This window comes from Camelina sativa, chromosome 17 (assembly GCF_000633955.1).
Source record: "Camelina sativa cultivar DH55 chromosome 17, Cs, whole genome shotgun sequence".
Classification (NCBI taxonomy): Eukaryota; Viridiplantae; Streptophyta; class Magnoliopsida; order Brassicales; family Brassicaceae; genus Camelina; species Camelina sativa.
The window spans coordinates 29,952,803-29,977,675 of NC_025701.1; the positions used below are offsets into that span (position 1 = coordinate 29,952,803).

Consider the following 24,873-nt stretch of genomic DNA (forward strand, 5'->3'; position numbering starts at 1 on the left):
GTGGAAGGTTTATACTTTCACGCAAAGTTGTTAATTTTGGTTTAGATTTGACCCTTGTAGGCTTCCAAATAAAAAAGTGACCATTTCATAATTAGGGTTTGGAGTATCTCTCTGCCTTGGTTATGGATCCACAGGTCGTCGACGATAAGAAATCTCAAGAGCCTGATCTGAAGCATCAGAAGCCGGAGGAGAAGTGCGAAGAGATGTCTTCGTCCAGCGACTCGACGTGTAGTTTCGACTCTGAGGATGAACGGTTGGTCAATGAAGAACACACAAAAGAAGCGGGGTATGTAAACAATGAACCAATCTCTCCTCCGCTTCTCTTTTTCTTTGTTTCTTTTTTCTTTGTGTGGATTGTGTGATTTTTTTTTCTGAGTTTTATTGTTTCACAAAAACAAAAAAGGATTACGACTTTGACACCACGAAACATAGAAACCTTGTGATTCGCGCTATCCTGTTAACTTCGAGGATAGCGACGTTGCTGACGAACCGGAAACCGACGGAGACTTGGTCCACCACCGGTTATCCAAGATCGCTCTTGAGAAACTCAATACTGATAATCAGATAAATCTTGAGTTTGTGAGAGCTGTCAAGGCTAACTGGCATATGGTGGAGGGCGCACTTTGTACATCACCTTCGAGGCCAAGGATGCTAATTCTCTCACTGCTGAGCCCATACCTTTTCAAGCTACCGCTGGCTACCTTCCATGAATGTAACGGTCTACCGTGTCAACCGTAAACCATAATCTTTATTAGATTGGTAATTAATTAAGCTCTGAAATATTTTTGTTCTTTTATAGTTCAATGACTATCTAGCTAGTCTCCATCAATGTCACTGATGCTTCCTCTATCTTCCATATGTTAAGATGCATATCATCTAACATCTCTTGCTAGTATCGGTTTATAGAATCATCCATCAGTAAGTATGTACAATAAGCTGTCATCGATATGTGTTTTGTAGTAAAAGTTGGTTTTGTTGTGTGTTTAGGAGGAGAAACTAGTGGCCAATAGGTATGGCTGAATCTTTGTGAGAATCTCCCATTAATTCTGTTCACAATTCGTCTAACTAGGAGGAAACCAAGGGAAACGTCATGGATTATATATACCTCTCATTTTGGTAAGGGCTGTTATTGGATAGATGATTTCGAATTCCATATGGAATTGTAAATTCTAGAAATCAAAAGACATGGATTTTGAAATAACATGTTTTATCCTTGGATTTGCATCCTTCTATTTTACACTTTCAAATCCATACAAATCCATTTAAAACATAACGTGGATTTTGAAATCCAAAAACAAATCATTAATAAATGAATAACATGAGATTTGAACAAGTATTTTTGATAAGTATTTTAAGATCAATGATTGAATAACACATGATTTTTGGTTGGATTTCTAAATCCAAATAAAAGTTTGTTCTAGATCTCACAAAAAAAAAATTTAATATTAATTAAGCTTTAAAAAAAAAAGTTTTTTGGTAGCTTGTATCTTTTATTGGTTTTATATACCTAGCAAGATCTACTTGACTACGAAAGTGATGATGAGCAGACATAACTTGAACTAGTGAGAGCTGTGAAGCTAATTTAGGGGATACGCTATTTAATGTCACGTTCTGAGGCCAAGGACGCTTCTCTCACAGTGAGCCAATACCTTTCCAAGCTATAACGTTGCTTACCTTACATGTAAAACTGATAAGAGTAAGGAACCGAATGAAAGGCAAAAAAGATAATAGACTGATTAAGAACTAAGGAAATAAAAGAATTTAATCTCTTGCACCCTCAAACAAAACAAAATTTGCTTCCCCTAGCTCTCATTTAAAAAAAACTAGAAATGTAAAACTACAACAATCAATAATCTCGCATGAGTTTATAAAGCCCTAATTTATCTTGCGACATGATACAAGGGTCTACGATGTTAATTGTTAAACCTATGCCATGATTGTTAGATATAGGTTAGGTCTGTGCTGAGTAGTGGGTAGGAGCAAAAACATTAAAACGTTACTGATCACCTATCTCTCATGTTGGTTATAATATCATCAAGTGTTGTTTGTATTTTTAGGGAAGTTTCGATTATATACTTTTCTGATCGATTATATACTTTTCTGAGCATGGCATTTTATTATTTTTCTCCTTCACTATGACAATTTTTACAATAATGCTGATTTTAAAATGATTTCAACTATATTATTTATGTACTATGCTATGGATTATGGATGAAAGCCGTTAATGCTTTGAAACCAAATAAGCTTTTTAAATTAATCATCACCTTCATCGTGGTCAATGTTGCTGCTTCACATGGAAACGATTGAAAACTTAAGAAAAAGTTCAATATTAAAGAAAAATCGATAAAATCAAATCAGAAACAGTTGACTTGTCTTATTAAATTTGATGTCACACCAACTAATAACTAAACTCCACAGTCCACACACAGCTGCCCAAAAAGCCGACCTTTTAGGGAATCCCTCCACTACTTTCTTCTCCCAACCTTTTCATGATTCTTCTTCTGCAATTCAACTTTTCAGACAACCAAATTTTGTTCTAAATCTCACAAAAATCATTGCTTGATGAAACAAGTTCGTTGCTCTTCTTGTAGTATAAACAAACCCACCCACAAATAAAAATCAAACCTTTGCATATACTTCTCTGTTTTATTTTCTTGATTCTCGGCAAAAAAATTCAGGAAAGTTTCCATCTTTGGTATCTGGGTCGTGATATTTTGAGCTGATCTGAGCTAGATCAGAGACGAGAAAGCAATGGGAAACTGCTTAGCCAAGAAATACGGATTGGTGATGAAACCACAACAAAACGGTGAGATCGAGAACAGAGGAAGGAGTAGTAACCATCAAGATCCGCCTGAGAAACCCACCGGAACGAATCAACCACCGCCGTGGCGTAATCCGCCGAAGAAACACAGTGGTGGTGCTGCTGCTTCTATACTCGAGAAGCCGTACGAAGACGTGAAACTCTTGTACACGCTGAGCAAAGAACTGGGTCGAGGCCAGTTTGGGGTAACGTATCTGTGCACAGAGAAGTCTACAGGGAAGAGATTCGCTTGCAAGTCGATCTCGAAGAAGAAACTGGTGACTAAAGCTGATAAAGAGGATATGAGGAGAGAGATTCAGATCATGCAGCATCTGAGTGGACAACCTAACATTGTTGAGTTTAAAGGAGCTTACGAAGACGAGAAAGCTGTGAACTTGGTGATGGAGCTTTGTGCTGGTGGAGAATTGTTCGATAGGATTCTAGCGAAGGGACATTACAGTGAGAGAGCAGCTGCTTCTGTTTGTAGACAGGTTGTGAATGTTGTCAACATTTGTCATTTCATGGGTGTGATGCATAGAGACTTAAAGCCTGAGAATTTCTTGTTGTCTAGCAAAGATGACAAGGCTCTTATCAAAGCCACTGATTTCGGTTTATCAGTCTTTATCCAAGAAGGTATATATATTATTACATCTTTTTGTTGAGAATTGATGAAAGGAAGAGACATGATGAGTTTGTTTTATGCAGGGAGAGTTATAAAGATATAGTTGGGAGTGCATATTATGTTGCTCCTGAAGTTTTGAAGCGTAGATATGGTAAAGAAATCGATATATGGAGTGCTGGAGTTATACTCTACATTCTACTTAGCGGTGTACCTCCATTTTGGGCTGGTAATAAGATACTGTTATTGTCTTTTTTTTTAGTTTCATATTATATATTTGAGAAGAGTTTAGTTTGGTGATGTATATATGAGTATGGTTTTGTTGGCTTTTGGGGAATGTAGAAACGGAGAAAGGGATCTTTGATGCTATATTGGAAGGTGAAATCGACTTTGATACCCAACCTTGGCCTTCTATTTCCACTAGTGCTAAGGATTTGGTACGTAAAATGTTGACTCAAGATCCTAAAAGACGGGTTTCTGCTGCTGAAGTTCTTCGTAAGTAAAACGATCTTTTTAGTTATGATTACTTCTTGTATACTTTACTTGAATGTTGAAAATGTGGTTTGTTTACCTTTTTTTTAGAGCATCCATGGCTAAGAGAAGGTGGAGAAGCATCGGATAAACCTATTGATAGTGCTGTTCTCTCAAGGATGAAACAATTTAGAGCGATGAATAAGCTAAAGAAACTTGCTTTAAAGGTTTAGATCAAAGATGTTGCTAAATTCTGACAGACCTTTTGTGTTTTTTTTCTTCTTCTTACTGTTTAAATATGAAACAGGTGATTGCGGAGAATATTGACACGGAAGAGATACAAGGCTTAAAGGCGATGTTTGCTAATATAGATACAGACAATAGTGGTACAATCACATATGAAGAATTGAAAGAAGGATTAGCCAAGTTGGGATCAAAACTCACTGAAACCGAAGTGAAACAGCTCATGGATGCTGTAAGTTTGAGACTAAGACAAAGATATTTCATTTTCCTTGAATGTTTTAAAAGCTCATATTCGAGTTTTTTTGGTGATTCAGGCTGATGTTGATGGAAACGGGTCGATAGATTACATTGAGTTTATTACTGCAACGATGCATAGACATAGGCTTGAAAGTAATGAAAGCCTCTACAAAGCCTTCCAACATTTTGACAAAGATGGGAGTGGGTAAGTGATCTTTTTATTTGCTTTTGATACGAACGGTAAATAGATTTGTAGGCATGATGGATGAGACTTTTTGTTGGAATTGTGTTTGATAGATATATAACGATAGACGAGCTAGAGGCTGCTTTGAAGGAATATGGAATGGGAGATGATGCTACAATCAAAGAGATTTTGTCTGATGTCGACTCCGATAATGTAAAGCCAAAAGAAGAAGTCTTTCTCCCTTAAAACGTTTTGGTTTTCAATCTCTAACCAAAAATTATCTTTCTTGTTACAGGACGGTAAAATCAACTATGACGAGTTTTGTGCTATGATGAGAAGTGGGAATCCACAACAACCAAGACTGTTCTAAACTTCTAACACATTTAACATTCTATGTGTCTTCTATGTCGGAATCTAAAGCCAAAAAAGACAAAGAGTTGTTTTATTGTTGTTTAGGCAAATATAGGGAGGCCTTTTGTTGAAAAAAAAAAAAAAGATTGGTTTCATTACCTAAGGTTTTGTTTTCGTACTGTTAAACTGGTTGGTTATCTCATTTGTTTGTAAGGACCAATATATATAACAAAGGAATATAACACAATGTAAGTATATTACAAGTAGTGGATCACATCAACTGGATGTATTTTAAATTAATACTGATTTTTTCTCCCAGTCCAATCTTTCTGGAGGATCAGATTTGCTAATATGTCACAACTCACAAGTGTTAACAAAACTACTGATCAGTCTTGAGACTTGAGGTCCATTTCTACTTGATGAATGGTCCACTGCATATTTTCCAGTTTCTGCAAAACACGCAAGCTCCTATCATAATTTGTATTATTGCATTCCCACAAGTCAAATCAAATCCAGAAGGTGGAATGACAGTACCTTAACAATGTCATGGTACTGTCTGGCAATTGTATCAAAATGTGGATCCACTCCTTGATATTCTCTAAGCCGTGTAACCTGTGCGTCATATTTCCGGTTCGATTAATTAACCGGGAGTAAGATGCCAACGAAGACAGGAAAACAGGGTTTAGAGCTAAGCAGCGATGGAAGAGAGGATAAAGACACAAACCGCTTTGTTGTATGCAGCTGAAGCTTCCTCGGTAGCCTCGACTAGATAATTCCTAAAAAATACAATAAGGGTAGCAGGTGAGAGACGGGGTGATGGGTTCATCAAATACATGGCAAGAAACATGTCTGGAAAACAGATTTCCGCACCTGATGTTGTGCAGAGCTGATATGGAGTCAGGGGTGTATGTCTCAAGGAGGAGAACATTTTCTAAAACCCTTCAAGTGGAGACAAATAAGATATCTTAACTACTGCAATAGCCTGAAATTTAGATCCTAAGCAGTAAAAGATGAGATGATACCTCAATTTTGCATTCATGGTCTCACACCTCTTACACAACCAAGTCTTCTGCATGTCATTCTGTAACAATATAAAGAGAGTAAGCTAAATGTGAACTGGCAGCAATTAAATCAATTGGGAAACACTGAAACCCTTACATATTTGTGTTGATGTTCTAACTTTAGATCCTTCACAAGCTTTATAAGCACCCCGAGTATTTGTTCCAGGACCTAGTTCAAAATAAAAACGAAAAGTCATCAGAACTTACTAGCATTAAGGGCTACAAGGATAATTCACAGGCAGTAGCTTTTATTTAAATGTAGAAACTTATATAATAACATTTAAGAAAAATATCATGCAACAGCCTGGTAATTAGATTTTCGTTTTGCAAAATACAATATGAGTAACCTACATTGTAATATTCTGCAAACTTCCTGTCAGCCGAGTAGAGGTCCTCTCGTAGAGCTGCTTCATCCCTTTCAATCTCTTCAATTATAAACTTAACCCTGGAGATGCAAGAAAACATTGTCACTGATTCATGTTAGAGACCATAAGAGGATGGCTAAGTGTGGGAAAGTCATCTGCTCCTTCAAGACTTCTGGATAAACTTTACAGAGAAACAGAATACCTATCACTAACATAACTTTTTCTCTTTGGCTATGATCCCTTCATATAAAAAAGGCTTCCAGTTGCAATTTCTTGGCTTATAGCTACAATATGTTTACATGTATATCAAATTATCAAGATATATATCTCTAGAAAGGCCAGTTACCATCAGTCTTCACTAAAATCATCAGGTAATCAAGTTTGTTTTTTTAGGTGTCTTTAGCCATAGTTAAACCATAGAGATAAAGCTAACCTTTCTGGGAGCCTAGCACTTGAATTTCGATTTCCTGTTGATGAATCTGTCATAAAATGTAGAGAATAAGAAAAATCTGGTCATTATCCGCACGCAACTTAACATTAAGGACAGGAACAAATGAATTTGGGTAAGGAACGAAAGACCTCTTACTCAGTCTGCTAGTAATGAAGATCTTACCCGAGTCATCAACAATGGCATCAGCCAACTTATCACATTTGTCCTTCAGTCGACCTTCTATCTCACGGGCAAGAAACATTTGGTAGTCAGCCATGTCCTAAGCAAATTCATCAAAAAGAGAAAAAATTAGATACCCAAAGATATCCATAACCCAATCTATCATAAGAATTAGTGCAAAACTATCTTGCAATCAGCAGATGAAGGCACACAATAGAGTAATGAAGAGACCAATACGAAGCAAAGTATGATCTCACATTACCATTGAAATAGTATTTTGGAGCTGAACATAGGATAAATAAGCAGGAGTTATTCCAAGAAAGCGATTTGGCACACCACCAACTACATCAGTATCAACAGCACTAAGACTAGCCCCACCAGCAACGCTGTTTACAGAGCTATTCAAATAGTTGACAGAGTTAGAAGTGGAGCTAATCGTGAAACTCGTGGTAGCACTATCAAGAGAGCTTCTTGATAGTATACTCCATTTCTCAATTTCTTCCTCATGAATTTCACCATCATCTGAGATAAGAGGTAGCCTCAGTTTCTGAGCGGCCTCAGCAACCACCAACCTATGCTCTAGAGTCTCATAAACCTGAGGAGAATTCTTCAAACCAAGTTGAGGGTATAGACTCTGAACATCCCGAACCCCACCATGGTTAGCCACTGAAATAGCTTGCTGATACTCTTCTACCATAGCTACAGCTTCACAATATATAGCCTAAACAAACACACAGATAATAAAAAAAAAAGTGAGTCCCTTAAATTGCATATCTTGTAAACTAAACCCTAAACTCAAATCCTGAAATTGAATTAAACCCAAAAACGATTCGGAAATGAGAAGAGAGTGAGAGTGTTACCATAGCTTCCAAGTACCGAAGTCTCTCCCGAGACATCTCCTCTCTCGCCTGCAATGTCGATACAATTACTTTCTAACAGAGATGATAATTAGGGGAATGGGTAAACAAAATCTGAAGCCAATCCTCGTAAGAGATGAGAGAGAGAGAGAGAGAGAGAGAGAGAGAGAGAGAGAGAGGGATTACGTACGAGTTGAAGATCGGAGTAGGCAGATTTGGTAACAAGAGATTCATCGGGAGCTAAGCAGTGACGCTCTAACTGATCGATCAATTGATTGACATCGGCCGGCAGATTCTGAGCCGCGCCTTGCAGTGCCTTCACCATTTGATAAATATAATACGGCGGTGTGACGTTTCCGGCGAGAGATCTGATTCGATATCTACCTCCTTTGCCGCGACTGTTGGTTTAAATATACGTCTGAGTCTCACTTTAATTTATTTTATCTTGTTTTCAATAAAATTGGGCAATGCAACCAATGCTTAAGTAACTCTTAGTTAAAGCAAAATTTATCAATTAACCCAATCAGAAAAAATTGGGTTATGAACACAAAACATAATTTGAAATAAAGAAATAAATTAGACATGGAGATGAAGTCCTTCAAAAATCTTCATATTCTAATTATTTTTTAATTCTTCCTAATTTTTATTAATGTTGAGCACTTGAACTGAAGCAAAAGGTTCAGAATACAACATGATATAGCTCGGTATGAGAAATATCCTGATTGGCTGACCGTACCAATGTTTCATGTGTATTCTGAGAACAGAGGATGTGATTGCAAATGGGAACCTCATACTAGTTATGTTTTTTTGTCGTTCCTTTGTCCGGGTGAGGTTGTTAGTTAATTAGTAGCATACCTACATGTGTTTATCTCTATCCCCATGTAATGTAAGTTCTTTGGGTCTTGTTTGGCTCTACGTACCTAGATGATGAAAGTCTCATGACTGAAATTTTAACTTAACGAAATGGTGCTTTTAATGTCCAAAAAAAAAATGAGGTAGGTGAAGGCAAATGGCCAAGTCCAAGTCACTAGTGGTCGGAGAAATGAGGTCCTCTACAACCAAATATATATGAACTAGCTTCCAAGGGAGGGCCAAAAGGAAGAAGCTAATTCTTTTCTAGACATCCAAGGGTCTGACCAAATCCGAATAGAAGAATCATTCTCCACACTCCAACCAAGACCTTTTCTCATAAGTTCTTGACCCGTCAAGATGCCTTTCCAACCATGAGAAAATGCTTTTTGTTTTTCAAACTTTTTTAAAATTATATATTTATGAACTAATAATAACATCTAATATCTATGTATACTTCTTTGACTTAAAGCGTCTTCAATCACCTCCAGATTAGTATAACGAAAATCAACTATAGTTAAGACTTAAGATCCCCGGAAAATGCCATTTAGCAAAATATTGGCTGTTTGCTAACACGGAGTATGAAGAATACTCACTAGTGAGCAAAACTTGAGAGAGGTACTGCGTGTGAAACTCGACATATTATACTATTTGACTTAATTTAGATCTAGACAAGTTTAGGATCTAGCGATTTAAACTTCGAATACTACAATTTTACTTCCTGTTATTCTATTATCTGTGTTTCTTGGATCGTGTCATCTGCTGCTTGTGATTTGTGAACTTATTATGCATTTGCATGTGTTTATTTTTTTGTTAATACCCTCTTTGCTCGATAATCCATTATTAATTCCAATAATCATTTTTGTCCCTAATTTTTTAAGATTTACTTAAGGATCTTCGTTTAACTTCATGCATCGTTTAGACAACTATAAAAGCAAACGGTCCAATATACATTTTAACTAAATTTAAAGATATTGAGTTTGTAGCAACTGTTATTGATGTTTAAATGACATTTATATTTGTTTTGATTTCATCAGTAAACTTTAATGTTATTCGTTCATCCATAACACACACTATGTTCTAATTTTCGCACAAAACTCTATTCTAACTTAGTGAATCATATATCTTGACCTTTACAATTACAAACTTTTTCACGATACTACATTCCAAAACAGATGATCATGTTTATCGTCGAAACTTATAACCTAGTTCGACGTATAAACCACCACCAGTGATCAGTGATTATGCTCTCCATTTCTTTGAACCTTTTCGTAATATCAAACCCAAAAAAAAAAAAGAAAATCTATCCATATTAAATTCTTGATTCAAATTTCTGAATCCATTAATCAACAAACCCAAACAATGACATTATATTATATATAAATCCATATTGGAATTACCAATAAAAATACCAAAGTTTAATATAGAAACTAACTAATAACATATATCACGCGTAATTACACAACCCATAGACACAAAACTCATCAACCAAACAACTATGGTTACACTCTCCACAATGCCTCTTATCATAAGCTAAGTAAACGCACTCTCCTCTACAACAAGTCTGCGTGAACGTGCATTTGTTCTTGCATGCGCCGCAGTTATCGTTATCGTAAGCCACATCAACACACTTGTTGCTACAACACGACATTGTGGAGTTGTATGTTCCTTGACTCTTGCATATCTCCTCGTTCTTATTACAATGATCTGCAGCGTTAGGGTTGCGACCGTTTTTCACGTTCTGCGCCAAGAAACGGCTCACCCTATGAGGCTTCTGCGTAATGAGCGTCTGCGTTTGCGTTTGCATCTGTGTTTCCGTTTTGTTGTTGCTAACATACACTGTAGAGACCAGTACGATGATGGTTATGGCGATTGTAAGAGATATTGCGAAGATGATATTCTTAAGCCCCATGGAAACTTTCGTCGTTATAGAGAGATTTGGGGGGCGTGAAGTATATGTGAAGGGCGAAGGAAGTAGAGTTTATATAAAGTTCGAGGAGTCGTTCTATTTTGTAGTAGCTATACATGTGATGGAAAAGGAGTAGAGTACGTTCAAATAATTCTTCATTAATGTTGAATATTTTTATCACAAAGTCCAAAAAATTTGTAATTAGTTTTCCAAGAATTTGGACATTTCAAGTTTATATTCAAACAACTATTTTGTTTGGTAGCGTAAGTTTGTGTATTTGTTTAGGTCTTGCTGATTATTATTATCTGAGATCCAATTGTGAACGAAGGAAGCAGGAACCATATAAGTGTATTAATATATATTATTCTCTTCTTTCCTCTAATCGCTTATAATATTCTCTGTATTATTGGATCAATAACTATATACATATGTTATGCTTCTTGGGTTTGAAGCTTTAATCATATCTTACTGATGCATCTGATAGTAGCCACAAAAAAGAATTGAATGAATGGTTATATACAACCAAGCACGACGAGTTAGTTTTAGCCATAACCTATATTGTATCATATATATTCGTATAATACAAGTTCGTAAGTTTCCATGATTATTCGTATACTCATCATATAACTCATCGTATGTTAAGACTCAATTATAATTACGAGAAAAAATGATTAAACTTTTCCCTTATACCATTATTATAATAATCGTAATACTAATATGACCAACTTGATTTAAGCATAAATCACTTGATCAATGGAAAAAAAAAATTGATAAAGCGGTTATTAAGGAAGAGCCGGAATGTGACGTTAAAAGTGTGGCTGGACGAGAAAATAAAGGCATGCTGTATGGCGAAGCAACGTTAATTAAATACCTAATCGATGGAGACTTTCGTTCCAAGTCTTTGTGCCCTCTCGTACATCGTCGGCCGAATAATAATAACATTACTTTTCACTGAATAATCCTTTTATCACTTAACATCGTGGCAGTATTTTTTCATTCAGTTAACAATGATGGGAGATTAATCAACGGAACTTGCCCACGGTTTTGGTTAAAAGAAAACTAATTACAAAATTATGAAAAGTATATGAAAGAAATTAGGTTTTATTCATGATTAACATATTGCGACCTAGGTCTTTAATTTGTGAATTTTTCTTTTGTTTTGTTAATTTGATAGCCTATAATTTACTTGGATTTGTTTATTATAAAATGAACGTGCCATTTGATATTAGCGTACGTATAGGTTTGCTTGTCGTCGAACGTATCAGTTAACTACTACTAGTCTACTAGCTAGCCTAGTGTACTAGGTATATTATCACCTTAGTGGGGTTTACGTAAGCCGTGGAAAGACGTAATACATATATATATATATATATTTTTTTTTTATCAAATTCAAATCTAAGTTATAATTGTAATTGATTTAATATATATATATATACCTTTTAAAATTATAGTTCATGATTTTCATTTAGATGTTATAATAAATTAAATTATAATTATTAGGTAAACAAAAACTATTAATTTTGATTTTGTTTTTTGTTTTTTTGAAAAAAATATATTGATTCTTGACATAAGGGCATCTTTATTTGGGGAACACTTTTGGGTGTTCAGTAAAAATATTATGAAAATAATGTAAAATCATTAGTTTAGATATTTTGTTAAAAAGTTTGTTATTGGGAGAACATGTTTAAGATCATAAGATTTAATAATATAATAATCTTAAACATATTACATTTATAAAAACTTTAAAAATAACATTTAAATTGCAAACTTATAAAACTTTTACTAAAATTCAAAATACAATACCAAATATTTATGAAACAAAAAAAACATTAAAGATAAAAAAAACAAACAAACATATTACTTAATTAAAGCACACAAACATTTTATTTAATTACTACATAGTTTAATGTCCAAATTTATTCCATATATTCTCAATCAAATCCTCTTTTAATTTGTGAAAAATTGTTTGCAAAAAATTGTATCCATTCACAGCTTGCCACGTCAGCTTAGAACTGAGCCAAAATCAGTTTTACATCAAGAACCAAAAAAGTGTTCTATGAGCATTGTTCAATATATTTATCATTTTATTGGGCTAAGAACACACAAACTGTTCTGCCAATGCAGATGGCCTAAGAGTTAAATTTATCATCTAACTAGCTTTTGAAATGAAAATTCTCATAATTAGTAGTTGGTTTGGCTATAAAAATTCACTATGTATATAATTATGAAAAGTCCATTAATATTAGGGTCCTTAATATCATTATGCTATATTAAGTGCTACATTTAAATAGTGTTGCATGTATACCACAAGTACTAGATTAGGACCCGTGGTACAACGTAGGACAAATTATTTATAACTAAAACATTTAAATTATAAATTGCATTTGTTGGTTAAATATGTTATAATTATATAATAATTGTTAATTTTATGGTTTAAAGTTTAAACCATATCATACTGCAATATAATTTTTTTTACATAATATTTATTAATCAATTTAATTAGATATGTCTATTCTCGGATACCGATAGTGTTAACAAAATAATGAAATGATGTTTTACCCGTTTAACACCAAATTAATGATATTTTTAATTTATATAAATATCGACAAAACCCATCCCGCTATACAACTTTGTCCCGAGATATTTTAACTCGCACGATATAATCTTAATTTTTAATATTTATTGTTTTGTATTATAAATATTAGATTGAGTTGATATGTTTTTTATTAAGGTTGTAATCATTTACATTTGATAAGATTGGCGCTTCTTATAAAGTTTAAATATTTATAATACTTGGAATTCTTAAAATGGTTGAGTATTTCTCATATATGAAGTTTTGTAAAAGTTTAAATATATTATTAATATTTTAAAAGTCTTCTAACTTTTTTTTAAAGTTGAAATATTTTTTTATATTTAAACTTCTTATAAAATTTAAATATTTATAATATTTGAAACTTCATAAACATTTAAATATTATTAATATTTTAAAATTTTATAAAGTTTAACTTTCTAAAAAATATAAATATTTATAATATTTAACTTTTTAAAAATCTTTTAAATAAAGAATCGGAATAAACCAAATAAAAGTTTTTTAAGTTTGAATGCCTGATAAATCAAGCTTTCTACTAAATTGTATTATGAATCATTTTGGTCTCTTTTATAGTATGACTCTAAACAATTTATAATTTTTTGAGGCGATGTGGGATATTGTACCCGTATTTTTTATTCATCTATTGAGTAATATATGTCTGTTTTTAAAAAATTGTATTACACCATATGCAGTAAAAATCACAATTTTTATTAATTAAATGCATTATAGAATAATTCAAGATAATTTATATAAAAATTCAAATAAAATTAAAGGGAATCATATATTTATGTTTGAATAAGGTAAAAAGATTTTCTTATTTTTTAAAATCTTACCTATAATTAATTTTGAATTTTTTTGATAACTAATATTAAAGTCAATACATTAAATGTGTAAACGTTCCAAAAAGTATTTTTGAGCAAAAAATGCTGCAAAAATATTAGTATAGATTATCAATCCGAATGATTATGCCCGAAATAATCAAACTGTCTAATTACAAAAAAATGTCCAAAACAGTTTTAATCGATCTAAGGCGTGAACAATCAAATATTGGAATTTTCTTTCGAACAAGTGCCAACTGCCAAGGCAGGCTTATTTGATCATTTTCTTTTGATACAAAAAAAAAAAAAAGGAAAGAGAGGAGAACTGAGGTCAATGATCCCATCATCCCAATAAAAAGTGAAAGTAACCGTTACTTGCTATGTTATAACTTTTTGTTGTTGAATACAAAATAAACTACCTCTTTGAACCCATCAACGATGGATAATATTGCTCAAATGAGCTTCCAATAAGATATCAAAATGATATATAGCTTTATTTAGTGCAAGGAAAAGCAAAAAAACAAAGAAACTGAAAGGAAGAACACCAAAATTAGTAAATCTTAGATTGATATACATACATGATAAAGAAAGAAAGTTGCACAAAGTGGGCAACTTCCAAAATTAGCTACGTTAAACGAAATTAATTTGGTTTAGTAGTTTGGTTCGACTCGGTACGTTGTTGGATTAGAATTATTTTTTGGACACGTCAGTGTCTTACTTCAATTTGACTTTTCATTAAAACGGCACCTTTTGTTAGCGTTTTGGTGCGTCGTCTAAAAGCAGGATTGCAGATCGTCGTCTCTGGCGGAGAACAACAACGACGACGACGAAGAGAAATCACAAAGCCATGGAGTTCGAATTCCGGCGTCGAGACTACGGAGCTACGCATGAATCTCAACTCCTTCCTCGATCACAAGCTCACAAGCATCCTCTCTCCTCTACACTTGTTTCCCGTCAACAACAGGTCTGCGATACGCTTCTTTAGAGTTCATTCCCTCATTTGGTTCCCCTTTCCAAATTCAGCAATCTTCTTGCAGCGACTAATTTAGGGTTTGAATTTGGGAATGTGCAAAACCTCAATACATTGACTGTTTCGGCTTGTTGGGATGATTATTTATGTACATGTTTAGTGAACAGTAGACATTGTTTACCAATCAAAGTGGTGTTTTCTATTTCGTTGATTTCTCTCTTCAATCACTTAAAGTTTGTGGTGGACAGAATGCTAGTTTACTAGGTTGTGTACACTATCAAGTTATTGGGGTTTACTGTTTACTTGTGAGTTTACTTTTTAGTGTACTTCTGTTATTGGGTTAAGTTTGCGGTGACTGAACTCAGTAATCAGTTCTTCTACAGGTGTTTTAAGAGATTTCTTGTTATTTAGTTTATGCGGGTAAATTGTGTTCTAGTGATGATTTTTAGAACTTATGCATTGAACACATAAACAAAAAATTATAGACAAGATATATTAGTTTTCTGTTGCTACGCATTTGTGTATATATCTTGTGATGAGTACAAAGTTCATAGCTTGTTGAGTTTACTTAGTTATTTCAGGTTTTGATCTAGACGAAATAGGACTCCTTTTCCTCGATTTTTTTTCCGTATTGATTTCAAGTTCTTGAAGCGGATTGATGCATTATAAGACTTGACAAATTGATTTATAAAATCTGTAGGTTAACACTATCCGGAGTAGCGATATTGACTTCTTTGATCCATTGAGGGGATTGGATGTGAATGCTTCTGCGGAAGAGAACGTTGAAGAGACTTCTATATCCATTGAAGCTGTGACTCATGATCAAATAAAGGAGTGGAAATCACTTAAAAGAATCTTGATGCAGCGGTTCCCTGTCTCCAAAGTTATTTCATATTCTCCAGTTACGTATATTCTTCGCATAAAGTCTTATATTATTTGCTTACAGATTGATTTCTTTTTGCTTTTGGTTAAAACTGATCATACAGCTAGAAAGATCATTTGGTGTTTCCCTAATTCATGTTTTCTAACTTGTTTACCCATCTTCTACAGATATCTAATATAATAATGAAAGGTTCCAAAGGTATGTCTTTGTTATGCCAAGTAAATATGTAATGCTATATTGTTTCCCAAACTCGTGGATGCATATCATAACAACTCTCACTTTGCTTTACTCAATCAGCAGTTGAAGCCCCTTCTGCTCTTTCCCATTCGGAGGAAACCGGCAGCGAACAAATTTCTCTGGAAGAGACTGCCAAAATAATCAACCAACAGGAATATATAGCCAAATTGCATGAGCTAAGAGATGGAATAACTTGCGCTTGGCAGGCTGAAGATCGAGTAACATCGTTAAAGTTATCAATAAAGGTTAACTTCCTCCCTAGTCAAATGGTTTTGCTACAAAAGATGGAGGGTTTGTTTGCAGAAAAATAAGAAAATGATTTTGTGTTCTATTCTTCTATCATTAACGTATAGGTTTTTTTTTTTTGTTTTTTTTTTCCCGTATGAATAACTAAATATGATTCATTAGATTGAGATATCCAGTATATAGTTCTCTCTTAAGCTCATGTTCAATTGAATCTGTGTGTTCAATACTTGTTCACGTTAGAAGCAGTTTTTAACTGTAGGGAACTATTCCTAACTAACTGGATTATTATAATTTTATGGTTCAATAATATCTTCCATTCTGTAGGTCACAAAACTTCTGATGGATACAACAGTTTTGCAGTTTTATCCTACAGTCTTTGTCATTGTCACTGACATGCTAGATATGCTTGGGGATATGGTGTGGGAACGGATCAAACAGAAAGCAGAACTTGATGTAGATGGAACAGTGATCTGCTCCTTACTGAGTATGTATTTCTGTTCTAATCATGTGTTTCTTTCGAGCAATAATATATATTCCTGAGCATAGTGTTTTCGAATATGGGTTCATGTGACCTGGGCATCTGTTAAGGATTACAATCAGACACATACATTTGATGCCCAACATGTATCCTTAATTCTAGTTGCAGCTTATAATTTATTTTCTAACTTGTGCTAAAGACAGATGATTTTCAAGCAAGTGATATCTGCCTTGAAGCAAGAGAAACTTGCTATAACTGGTTTTGCAAAGTTGGTTCTGTTCGAGAACTTCTCCCTCGCATGTAAAGCATCTATCAATCATTATATTCTTATTATCCCTACCTTCATCTGCCTTAGCTTTGGCCTTTCTTTGTATGCCTATAGTTATCTAGAGCTTGCGATTTTACCTTGCTGGCGTTTCCTCATTAATCAACCCATGGAAGTTCTGGATCGGTTAGTCATGATGGTGAGAGGTCTCGCAGATCCACTGGCATCTTTGTATTGTCGTCTTTATATGGTGCATCGCATGCAGAAGTTCGGTTTCTGCAATTCAGGTAACCTTATTCTATTCTTCTTTGAGCAAAGTGCTATTGCACATGTAGTGGAAAATCATAATGGTTTGCAATTTGCAGTAAAAGCTTGGCTTTCTTAAATCAGAATGTATATAGAATTTTACCCTAGACACTCTTACTAGTTATGGAAAAGAATCTGGATGTTATTATTTCATGAGTTTCCTTGTCATGAGTGAATGTAGTTTGAAGGGAGTAAATCTGTTTGACGTGAGTATAGAACATGGGAGTTCTCGTTAATCATTGCATCATGACTGAATATCTGTAAATGAAGTGTCTCTTATCCTTTTGCTATTAGCAAGATGATTCATAATGTTAGAATCCTCCAGTTTGAGAATTTTGAAGTTATGCGTTTACATGCCAATTGCCAACGGTTAGCTTTATGTGAGATGTTTTATTTTTCTTTCGTTAGGAAGACATTTGATATATAAGTTTGACCATGATATAACAGGATATTTAATCAAATGCATCAAGGATATTGAAGATGTATTGGCGCCTGTTTTAGTGGACAAGGAGGGGTATTCCTATATTACAGATGATAAAAAGTTGATTTTTAGTTTGATGGAACCAGCCATCGAGTATGTAATGAAATGCTTATTTCTGACTGGACGTCAGGTTAGTAACTGTTCTTAAGCGGTTAGTGACTGAAAGCTTTTTGTCGGTCTTTTTTTGCCCATTCCCAGTGAGCTTTTTCAGTAAGCACTTTTATAGTTGGTTTTGCATTACTAGTTGCCGAGGCAAAAGTATTCCTGCCAGACTTTTATTTTTCCGTCCCATGGTTTGTGATGAATTGATTGTTATCCTAAAATTTGGTTAGTGTACAGGAGAACAATGTCTTGGGCATGCTTGAGGAGCTTGGATTTGGAAGAAAAAAACTTCAGTCGTCTTACAAGTCTTCGCATGTGTCCATTTTACTTCATCATTTTCTCAAGGAACTCCCATCTGAATTAGTTAGTGCACTAGCGATGGAGATCCTGGATATGATTAAATGCAGCAATGATTGTTCCTTTAGTCAGGTTATATCCTCATCTCAGATTAAATAAAATATGTACTCTATTGAGTCTAACCCTTCCTGTTATCTTGTACTGCTTTGTCGAGCAGGTTTTTAATTATAGGTTACTTGGAATAAGATTGTCTGAAGGGAAATATCAAGAAGGTTTTCTCAGTTCACTCATTACTGAAGTTATTCAGGTTTTGGTGTTTTCTTTTTCTTTAAACAAGAATTCATTCTCATGGATTTTTTTTTTTTTTTTCTGCCTGCGCTGTTGGTGACATTCTCACATACTTTATATCTATATATACACATCATTTACCAAAAGATTCATTTCACTCTTTCCTGATTGCTGATTTGCGTAATACTCCTTTTTTGGCACATGAAATATGTAAACAAAAGCTATGGTAAAGAGAAAGGTGATGAGACTATTGCAATAGACTGAAATTTATATGTAACTATAATAACAGGTTGCTTCTCAGTATCAGTCACTGTATGACTACTTAAGAATTATGGATGCATATGTGGATCTTATGTTGCAGAACAAGATGGTGAGGCTGAAGTGCTTTTTTGTACTCATGAAAACTCTCTGATATTGTTTATTTAGATTTTATTAATCTGTTTTAATGGATTTAGGAAAATCATCTGGATGCTCTCTTGGATGATATTGTAAGTCTAGCTTGCGACGAGTTTCTTTCTGAAGAAGAACAAGCAAGTTTGCAATCCATAATTTTGAAGCTGCTCTCTCATTTCGAGAACTTGCAAGAAGTACTTAATCTGGTAATACTTTCTTCCCTCTTTCCTTTATCTACTTTCAGGCTTTCAGGAAACAATACGGAGCATTCAAATAGAGTCATTGTCTATTCCTTTGGCTAATATCATTAACTAGTTAAACAACTTCTTTGGTTACCTTCTAGAATCATTTCATCGAGATTCTGGATCTTCTGTCTGGGACTTCAAAGAGCAGTGTCAACATGCATCTTCTTAACATGGGTATTAGGTAAGGCTTATTAGTTTTTCCATCGTTCTTAATATGAATTTCAAATCTCACACATACTGGATGGGAGCACATAGACCATTGTAAAGTTGAGAAACAAGCTCCCTTCAAGTTATTGGGGATCCTATTTGAAGGGATTTGTATATAGTTATGATCCTTATGTTGATGTATGGAATTTTCTTGTTCTCTCTTGGTAAAAGTATACATGTTTCTTTTCCCTTGGAGCAGGAATGGCTGCATTTGTGATTCAACAACAGTGCAATTTCTCTTTGAAGTTTCTCAGGCTCTTTATGATGCTACAGATTTCGTTAACATAAAGGATGATGACAATAGACAGACATCACATTTAATTTCTCGTTTTGTTGAAATGGTACCTTTTAAGTTCCACTTACATTATTACGAAACCAATGAGTACTTGTTCTTTTTGTCAAGTTAGTTTATTTTTACTTCACTTTTGATGCTTAGGTTGACTACAAGGCAGAAATGGAACGCCATTTGATGTTTTTGGCAGAGTGTCGTGAGGCCTTTAATGGGATACATGACCTTAAGGTCAGCAAAAAGTTAATTGTTCTTCGGTATCAGTTTTAACTTTTAATACTGTTATACCTGTGGACGACCCTGTATAGTTCCTGCCTTCTGCATTCTTTTACCTCTTTAAAGTAGTTCATGAGGTAATCATTTAATTATGGTGCATTGCTATTATCTAGTCCCCTTTCTTGCTTAGTCATGACAGATACGTATCCTTGAATTTTGAGGGCCAAGCAGCGTATATGCCATCTGGTGGATGATCCAAGTTATACATAATAACTACATATACAAGAATTCGCAACATAATATGAATTAGGTGTAACTCTATAAATTACCGCAAAATTTATCTACATATTGTAAGGTACATATTTGAGAAAAGAAGCACATATAATAAGAAGAGAGAAGCACATATACAGAATTTTTCGTTTATTTGCATTAGAGCATGTCACAAAGAAAAATTATCACACTTTTTGATTGGCTTGATGTTGTGATCATTTTTCTTGCTTATGGTCATTGGCTGCAGGAGACACTTGTCCGTTCAAGCAACACCTTGGCAGTAAAAGCTTTAAAAGCAGGAAAGAAGCATATCAACTTTGTAAGATCTTGCCTAGCATTTAGCGAAGTGACCATCCCATCTGTTTCAACTCCCACAAAACACTTAAATCTTTATCTTGAAACTGCTGAGGTGATGTTTTTGTCTTTTTCAGTCCTTTACACTGAAACTTCAACGTAATAATATACTTACTGAAATTTGTTTTACAGGTTGCACTTTTAGGTGGTTTAATTTCTCATTCCGATGGACTGGTCATGTCAGCTGTTGAGTATTTAGAGAATGTACCGGTGACAGATGGTGAGTTGATTTGTCTAGAAATGTTCAATTTAACTAGTGGGTACTAGATTCTCAAGTGAGAAGCAATAAAACTAGTCTGACGATGATAATTCCAGTTATTGCAAAGAGAGTACTTGCTTTAAATTTAATAACGATGATTCTAAGGTCGGCGATATGCATGCACTGGTTACTTATATGATTTTTTAAAAAGTATAGATGAATATCTTTGTTCTTCATCACTCTAGCTTTGTAGGCTTCATTTTTTTCCATTTTCGGTTGTTCATTAGGGCCTTTTATTTGTTTCTCTAGATAGTATGTGCCTTACCATCCTGTAAATGGGTATGCATCAGATATGTTGATGCCATTAACTTGATGGTATAATATCTTGTACATTTTCTCTATCAGGTTTAAAATCAATTGATGTAGACAGTATGACCTCGGTTGTATGCAAATTGTGCAGCCTCTTGGTCATGGTCCCAGGTAAATGGTGGAATCTGTTGGATAGTTTTTACTCAAAATAAAGTTCTGATTCTCTATCACCAAATTGTTTTTTTGTTTTCCTTATTTATTCAGAGCTTCATAGCTGAGTTTATTTTTTTCATATATTCCATTGGAAAGGTAATCCCGAGAAAGGCGTGATGGAGTTCCTTAAAAGCATCTTTTCTGCTACTTGCTCTAGTTCATGGTACGCCTATCTGAAAGACCTAGTACGTTCCGCCATGCACATATTAAATATGAGTAATGGGACATACATATGCTTGTTCTTTTGCTGTTTTTATGCCTTTCCTAATATCTTACATTTTACGATCCCTTATGCATGTGTGGTTTTCTGACGTTGTGTAATGTTGTAGGGCAATACCGAGATTGAAGGTGAAGATATTCTGTGCCATTATTTCAGTGTCCTCAACACTTTCTCAGGATGATCTACCTTACCATTCTGCCAATCCAGAGGTATTTATATGCCTCTCATCATCTTATTACATACAAAACGTTTGTTGAGTTGCCGAAATTCCTTAGTCTAGGCAGTCTATTTTCTGATTAGAAAATCTAAAGTTTAGGTTTTACTTATTTTTATGCAGATAATTGGGAACGATTTGCTGTTCTTTGGTGATTCATCATACAAGCAGGAACTTGTCTCGTTCACTCAGCTAGTCCTAGGTGAACTATTAAATGCTATTGAGAAAGAGTCTTCACAGGTAAAAAAATACTAATACCACTACTAAGAAACATTTTGATTTTGTTCTCTAGCTAACTCGAGGTTATATATATTATTACTCCAGAGTACTCGCGGGAATATGGCGCTCGAAGCTTGCAATTGCATATCATCAGCACTAGTTGTACTATATTCTCCTGAGTTTTGCATTTTTCTCATTCCTGCATGATTGATTGAACATTATTATTTATAGCTGGATTGGTGACATGTTTGATGAATGTGCAGGTGAATGAGAAAGTCTCACAAGTTTGCCTGAGTTTACTTGAAACAGCAAAAGGTTGTTTGGGTGCCAACGATAGGTACATCGAATCGACTAAGAAATCTCTTCAATTATGACATCGAGTGAAATGTTAAATTGTATGTTCTCAACTGTGGTGGTAACAAAGCTTGTGAGATTGTTGGATTTGGATCCAGTCAATGATTCTTTTCTACTTTACTAGGTATATATATATTTGTGATTTTGTGTCATAATAACAAGAACGAGGAACTGGGAAAATAACTTGATATAGTTTTGAGTATTGTATAAATTTTAGATTTTCTATTTAAAATAATGTTATCTTTATTGGTACTTTCTTTGTTAAGTGCATTTGATTAAAGGCAACACCCAAATAAATCTGACAACATTTACCTCATATGTTGTAGCTGCTAATGAGTTGTAGAATACTCCATAGTATAAAGCTTCTCAAAACATTTATTTATTTATGATTTGTAAGAAATGAAGTTTCATTTGTTACAACATAATGAAAACATACATCATAATAGGCTTACATGATAACACATGCATTTAACGATGAGTTTAGAGAAGTAGAAAACCATGCATTTGCCGGAAGCGTTCTGTTTCTATCAGAAGGGTTGGTGAAGAAGTTGACTCAATTCATACCGAACCGGAGGGTGTAACCATTTCCAAATTCGTAATTGTTCATCGAAGACCATTTAAAGTAACCAGGTGTACGTTGCTTCCATCCCTATGATAACTAATTAACCAAGATATATAGTTCAAGAAGAAAACTTTTATTTACCTAAATATATAAAGATAGCACTAAGTTGAACACCAATCGGAACTCTGTTACGATGATCTGAAATCAACTTCTATGTATTGGTTTAGCTAATTGAACTCCGTATCTCTATGTATTTGGTAAACCAACTTTCTGGTTCCATCGTAACTTTTCAAGTCTCTCCAAGGTGATCGAGAAGAAGAAAACTCCGATAAATTATATATAGATTAGTTCTAATGTTTTTTATAACTCTTAAGTAATCGTTGATCGTCCTATGCTAAATCATTGATATGTTATATGTAAGCTCTTATCATTTAATAGGTTCTACATAGATTTCGTATCATCCATTTATACGTAATATTCAAATCATTAAGGTGTTTTCTAAACCTTAATTATATTTATTCTATATAATCACGACGAATTTTGTAAATATTCACAACTTAGAAAAAAAAAGGAAATCGAAGCTAATAGAAAAAGAAAGGGAATTTGGCCAGAAATGTCATTTTTAAAACAAAAGTTGTTAGAAATGCTAGTTTTAACTTTTCTTACCACTTTTCATATTTGTGGTATAAATAAAAAGACAAAATTTACCCTTGTAAGAAAAAAGGAAAAATAAGCTAGTGATTAATTGTTTGGTATAGATATTACAGTTTATACGGTGGACAATATTAACTATGGACATAATTCTTTTTTCATATATATTTTTAGTCCACAATTTGATGTCCTGTATTTTTAGTCCAGAATTTGGCATTTGTTGTTGTCCTTTGTTGTTGGCCTGTATTTTTAGTCCACGAATCATGAGACCAAACCTTGACTATGGTCAACTCAAGAGACGAAGGATATAATAATGGTGGACAATAACTTTGGTTGATAGACGTGGTCCATTGGATTTACAGACCTGCAGTGTAGACACATTTTTTGTTAGCCATGGACACAAAACGCATGACCAAACGGATATCGTCCAACTCAAGAGAACGAAGGACATGATAGTGGTGAACAAAAACCTGGTAGGATCGGACAACAGATCCTACAATGTGGACAAATTTGATAGTGGTGGACAAAAAAGTGGTCGGCTGGATCTGGTCCACCGGACACGGGATCTGCAGATCTGTAGTGTGGACAAGATTTATTGTTATCATGACCAAAGAAATATAGTCTACTCAAGAAAACGAAAGACATAATAGGGATGGACAAAAACCTGGGCGGCTAGATCTGGTCCATCGGATCTCGGCAGCAAAACTTTCGCTGATAGACGTGGTCCATTGGATTTACAGACTTGTAGTTTAGACACATTTTTTCTTAGCGATGGACACAAAACACATGACCAAACGGATATGGTCCAACTCAAAAAAACGAAGGACATGATAGTGGTGGACAAAAACCTGGTAGGCTTGACCTGGTCCATCGGACAGCGAATCCTGCAATGTGGAAAAATTTGATAGTGGTGCACAAAAACGTGGTTGGGTGGATCTGGTCCACCGGACATGGAATCTGCAGACTTATAGTGTGGACAAGATTTATTGTTATCATGACCAAACAAATATAGTCTACTCAAGAGAACGAAAGACATAATAGGGATAGATAAAAACCTGGGCGGCTAGATCTGGGTGAAACAAGATTTGCTATGTGGGTGATGAATGAATGATGATGAATGTATGCAATGGTGAGATATGAATGGATAGATGGATGGGTGTTTCAATTCCCCTTATGTTGTTGCAGTATAAGAGGTATCAATCTTAAATGAGTGTTTGTGAACAATTAAGATATGTATATGAATCTAAGTTAAGCCAAATGCAAAGATTGTTTGTCACTAACAATCCTAAGATGAAAATGTAAAGATGCAGAAAGTAAAACTACAAGAACTAAGAACTAAATGTGAACGGAACAGAATGATTATGACTATATGAAGCTAGAACAGAAATAGAAACTACTATGATGAACTAATGCAAGACAATAATGAACAGGACAATGAGTA

The 24,873-nt window shown here is 34.3% G+C and overlaps 4 protein-coding genes and 1 pseudogene across 7 annotated transcripts; 3 read left to right on the plus strand and 2 right to left on the minus strand.

Annotated features, from left to right (window-relative positions):
* Positions 123-763, plus strand: LOC104759922 (annotated as a pseudogene).
* LOC104758376 (calcium-dependent protein kinase 33-like) lies at positions 2,412-5,205 on the plus strand. Its single transcript, XM_010481234.2, has 8 exons — positions 2,412-3,436; positions 3,508-3,648; positions 3,762-3,914; positions 4,002-4,117; positions 4,198-4,365; positions 4,448-4,575; positions 4,668-4,767; positions 4,850-5,205. The coding sequence occupies exons 1-8, from the start codon at positions 2,752-2,754 to the stop codon at positions 4,922-4,924; spliced, it is 1,566 nt and encodes a 521-aa protein (XP_010479536.1). The 5' UTR covers positions 2,412-2,751; the 3' UTR covers positions 4,925-5,205.
* LOC104758377 (AUGMIN subunit 4-like) lies at positions 5,108-8,240 on the minus strand. The gene is made up of 12 exons (XM_010481235.2): positions 7,989-8,240; positions 7,802-7,849; positions 7,204-7,662; positions 6,945-7,041; positions 6,765-6,810; positions 6,318-6,411; positions 6,064-6,135; positions 5,928-5,986; positions 5,776-5,844; positions 5,630-5,681; positions 5,440-5,517; positions 5,108-5,354 (listed from the first exon to the last, which is right to left on the minus strand). The coding sequence occupies exons 1-12, from the start codon at positions 8,121-8,123 to the stop codon at positions 5,292-5,294; spliced, it is 1,272 nt and encodes a 423-aa protein (XP_010479537.1). The 5' UTR covers positions 8,124-8,240; the 3' UTR covers positions 5,108-5,291.
* Positions 10,095-10,599, minus strand: LOC104758378 (stigma-specific STIG1-like protein 3). Its single transcript, XM_010481236.1, has one exon. The coding sequence runs from the start codon at positions 10,557-10,559 to the stop codon at positions 10,095-10,097; it is 465 nt and encodes a 154-aa protein (XP_010479538.1). The 5' UTR covers positions 10,560-10,599.
* On the plus strand, positions 14,721-22,444 carry LOC104758379 (UPF0505 protein-like). Of its 4 annotated transcripts, none has more exons than XM_010481237.2 (23): positions 14,722-14,928; positions 15,635-15,835; positions 15,985-16,015; positions 16,115-16,299; positions 16,625-16,784; positions 16,982-17,078; positions 17,161-17,330; positions 17,797-17,960; positions 18,170-18,361; positions 18,447-18,536; positions 18,807-18,887; positions 18,973-19,116; positions 19,254-19,336; positions 19,562-19,703; positions 19,799-19,882; positions 20,385-20,546; positions 20,624-20,711; positions 21,096-21,170; positions 21,309-21,375; positions 21,542-21,641; positions 21,770-21,886; positions 21,971-22,027; positions 22,129-22,444. In XM_010481237.2, the coding sequence occupies exons 1-23, from the start codon at positions 14,812-14,814 to the stop codon at positions 22,237-22,239; spliced, it is 2,718 nt and encodes a 905-aa protein (XP_010479539.1). In that variant the 5' UTR covers positions 14,722-14,811; the 3' UTR covers positions 22,240-22,444. The 4 variants fall into 4 exon arrangements, with proteins under 4 accessions (XP_010479542.1, XP_010479539.1, XP_010479541.1 ...); XM_010481239.2 differs by having other exon boundaries at positions 21,971-22,024; XM_010481238.2 differs by having other exon boundaries at positions 14,723-14,928; positions 16,118-16,299.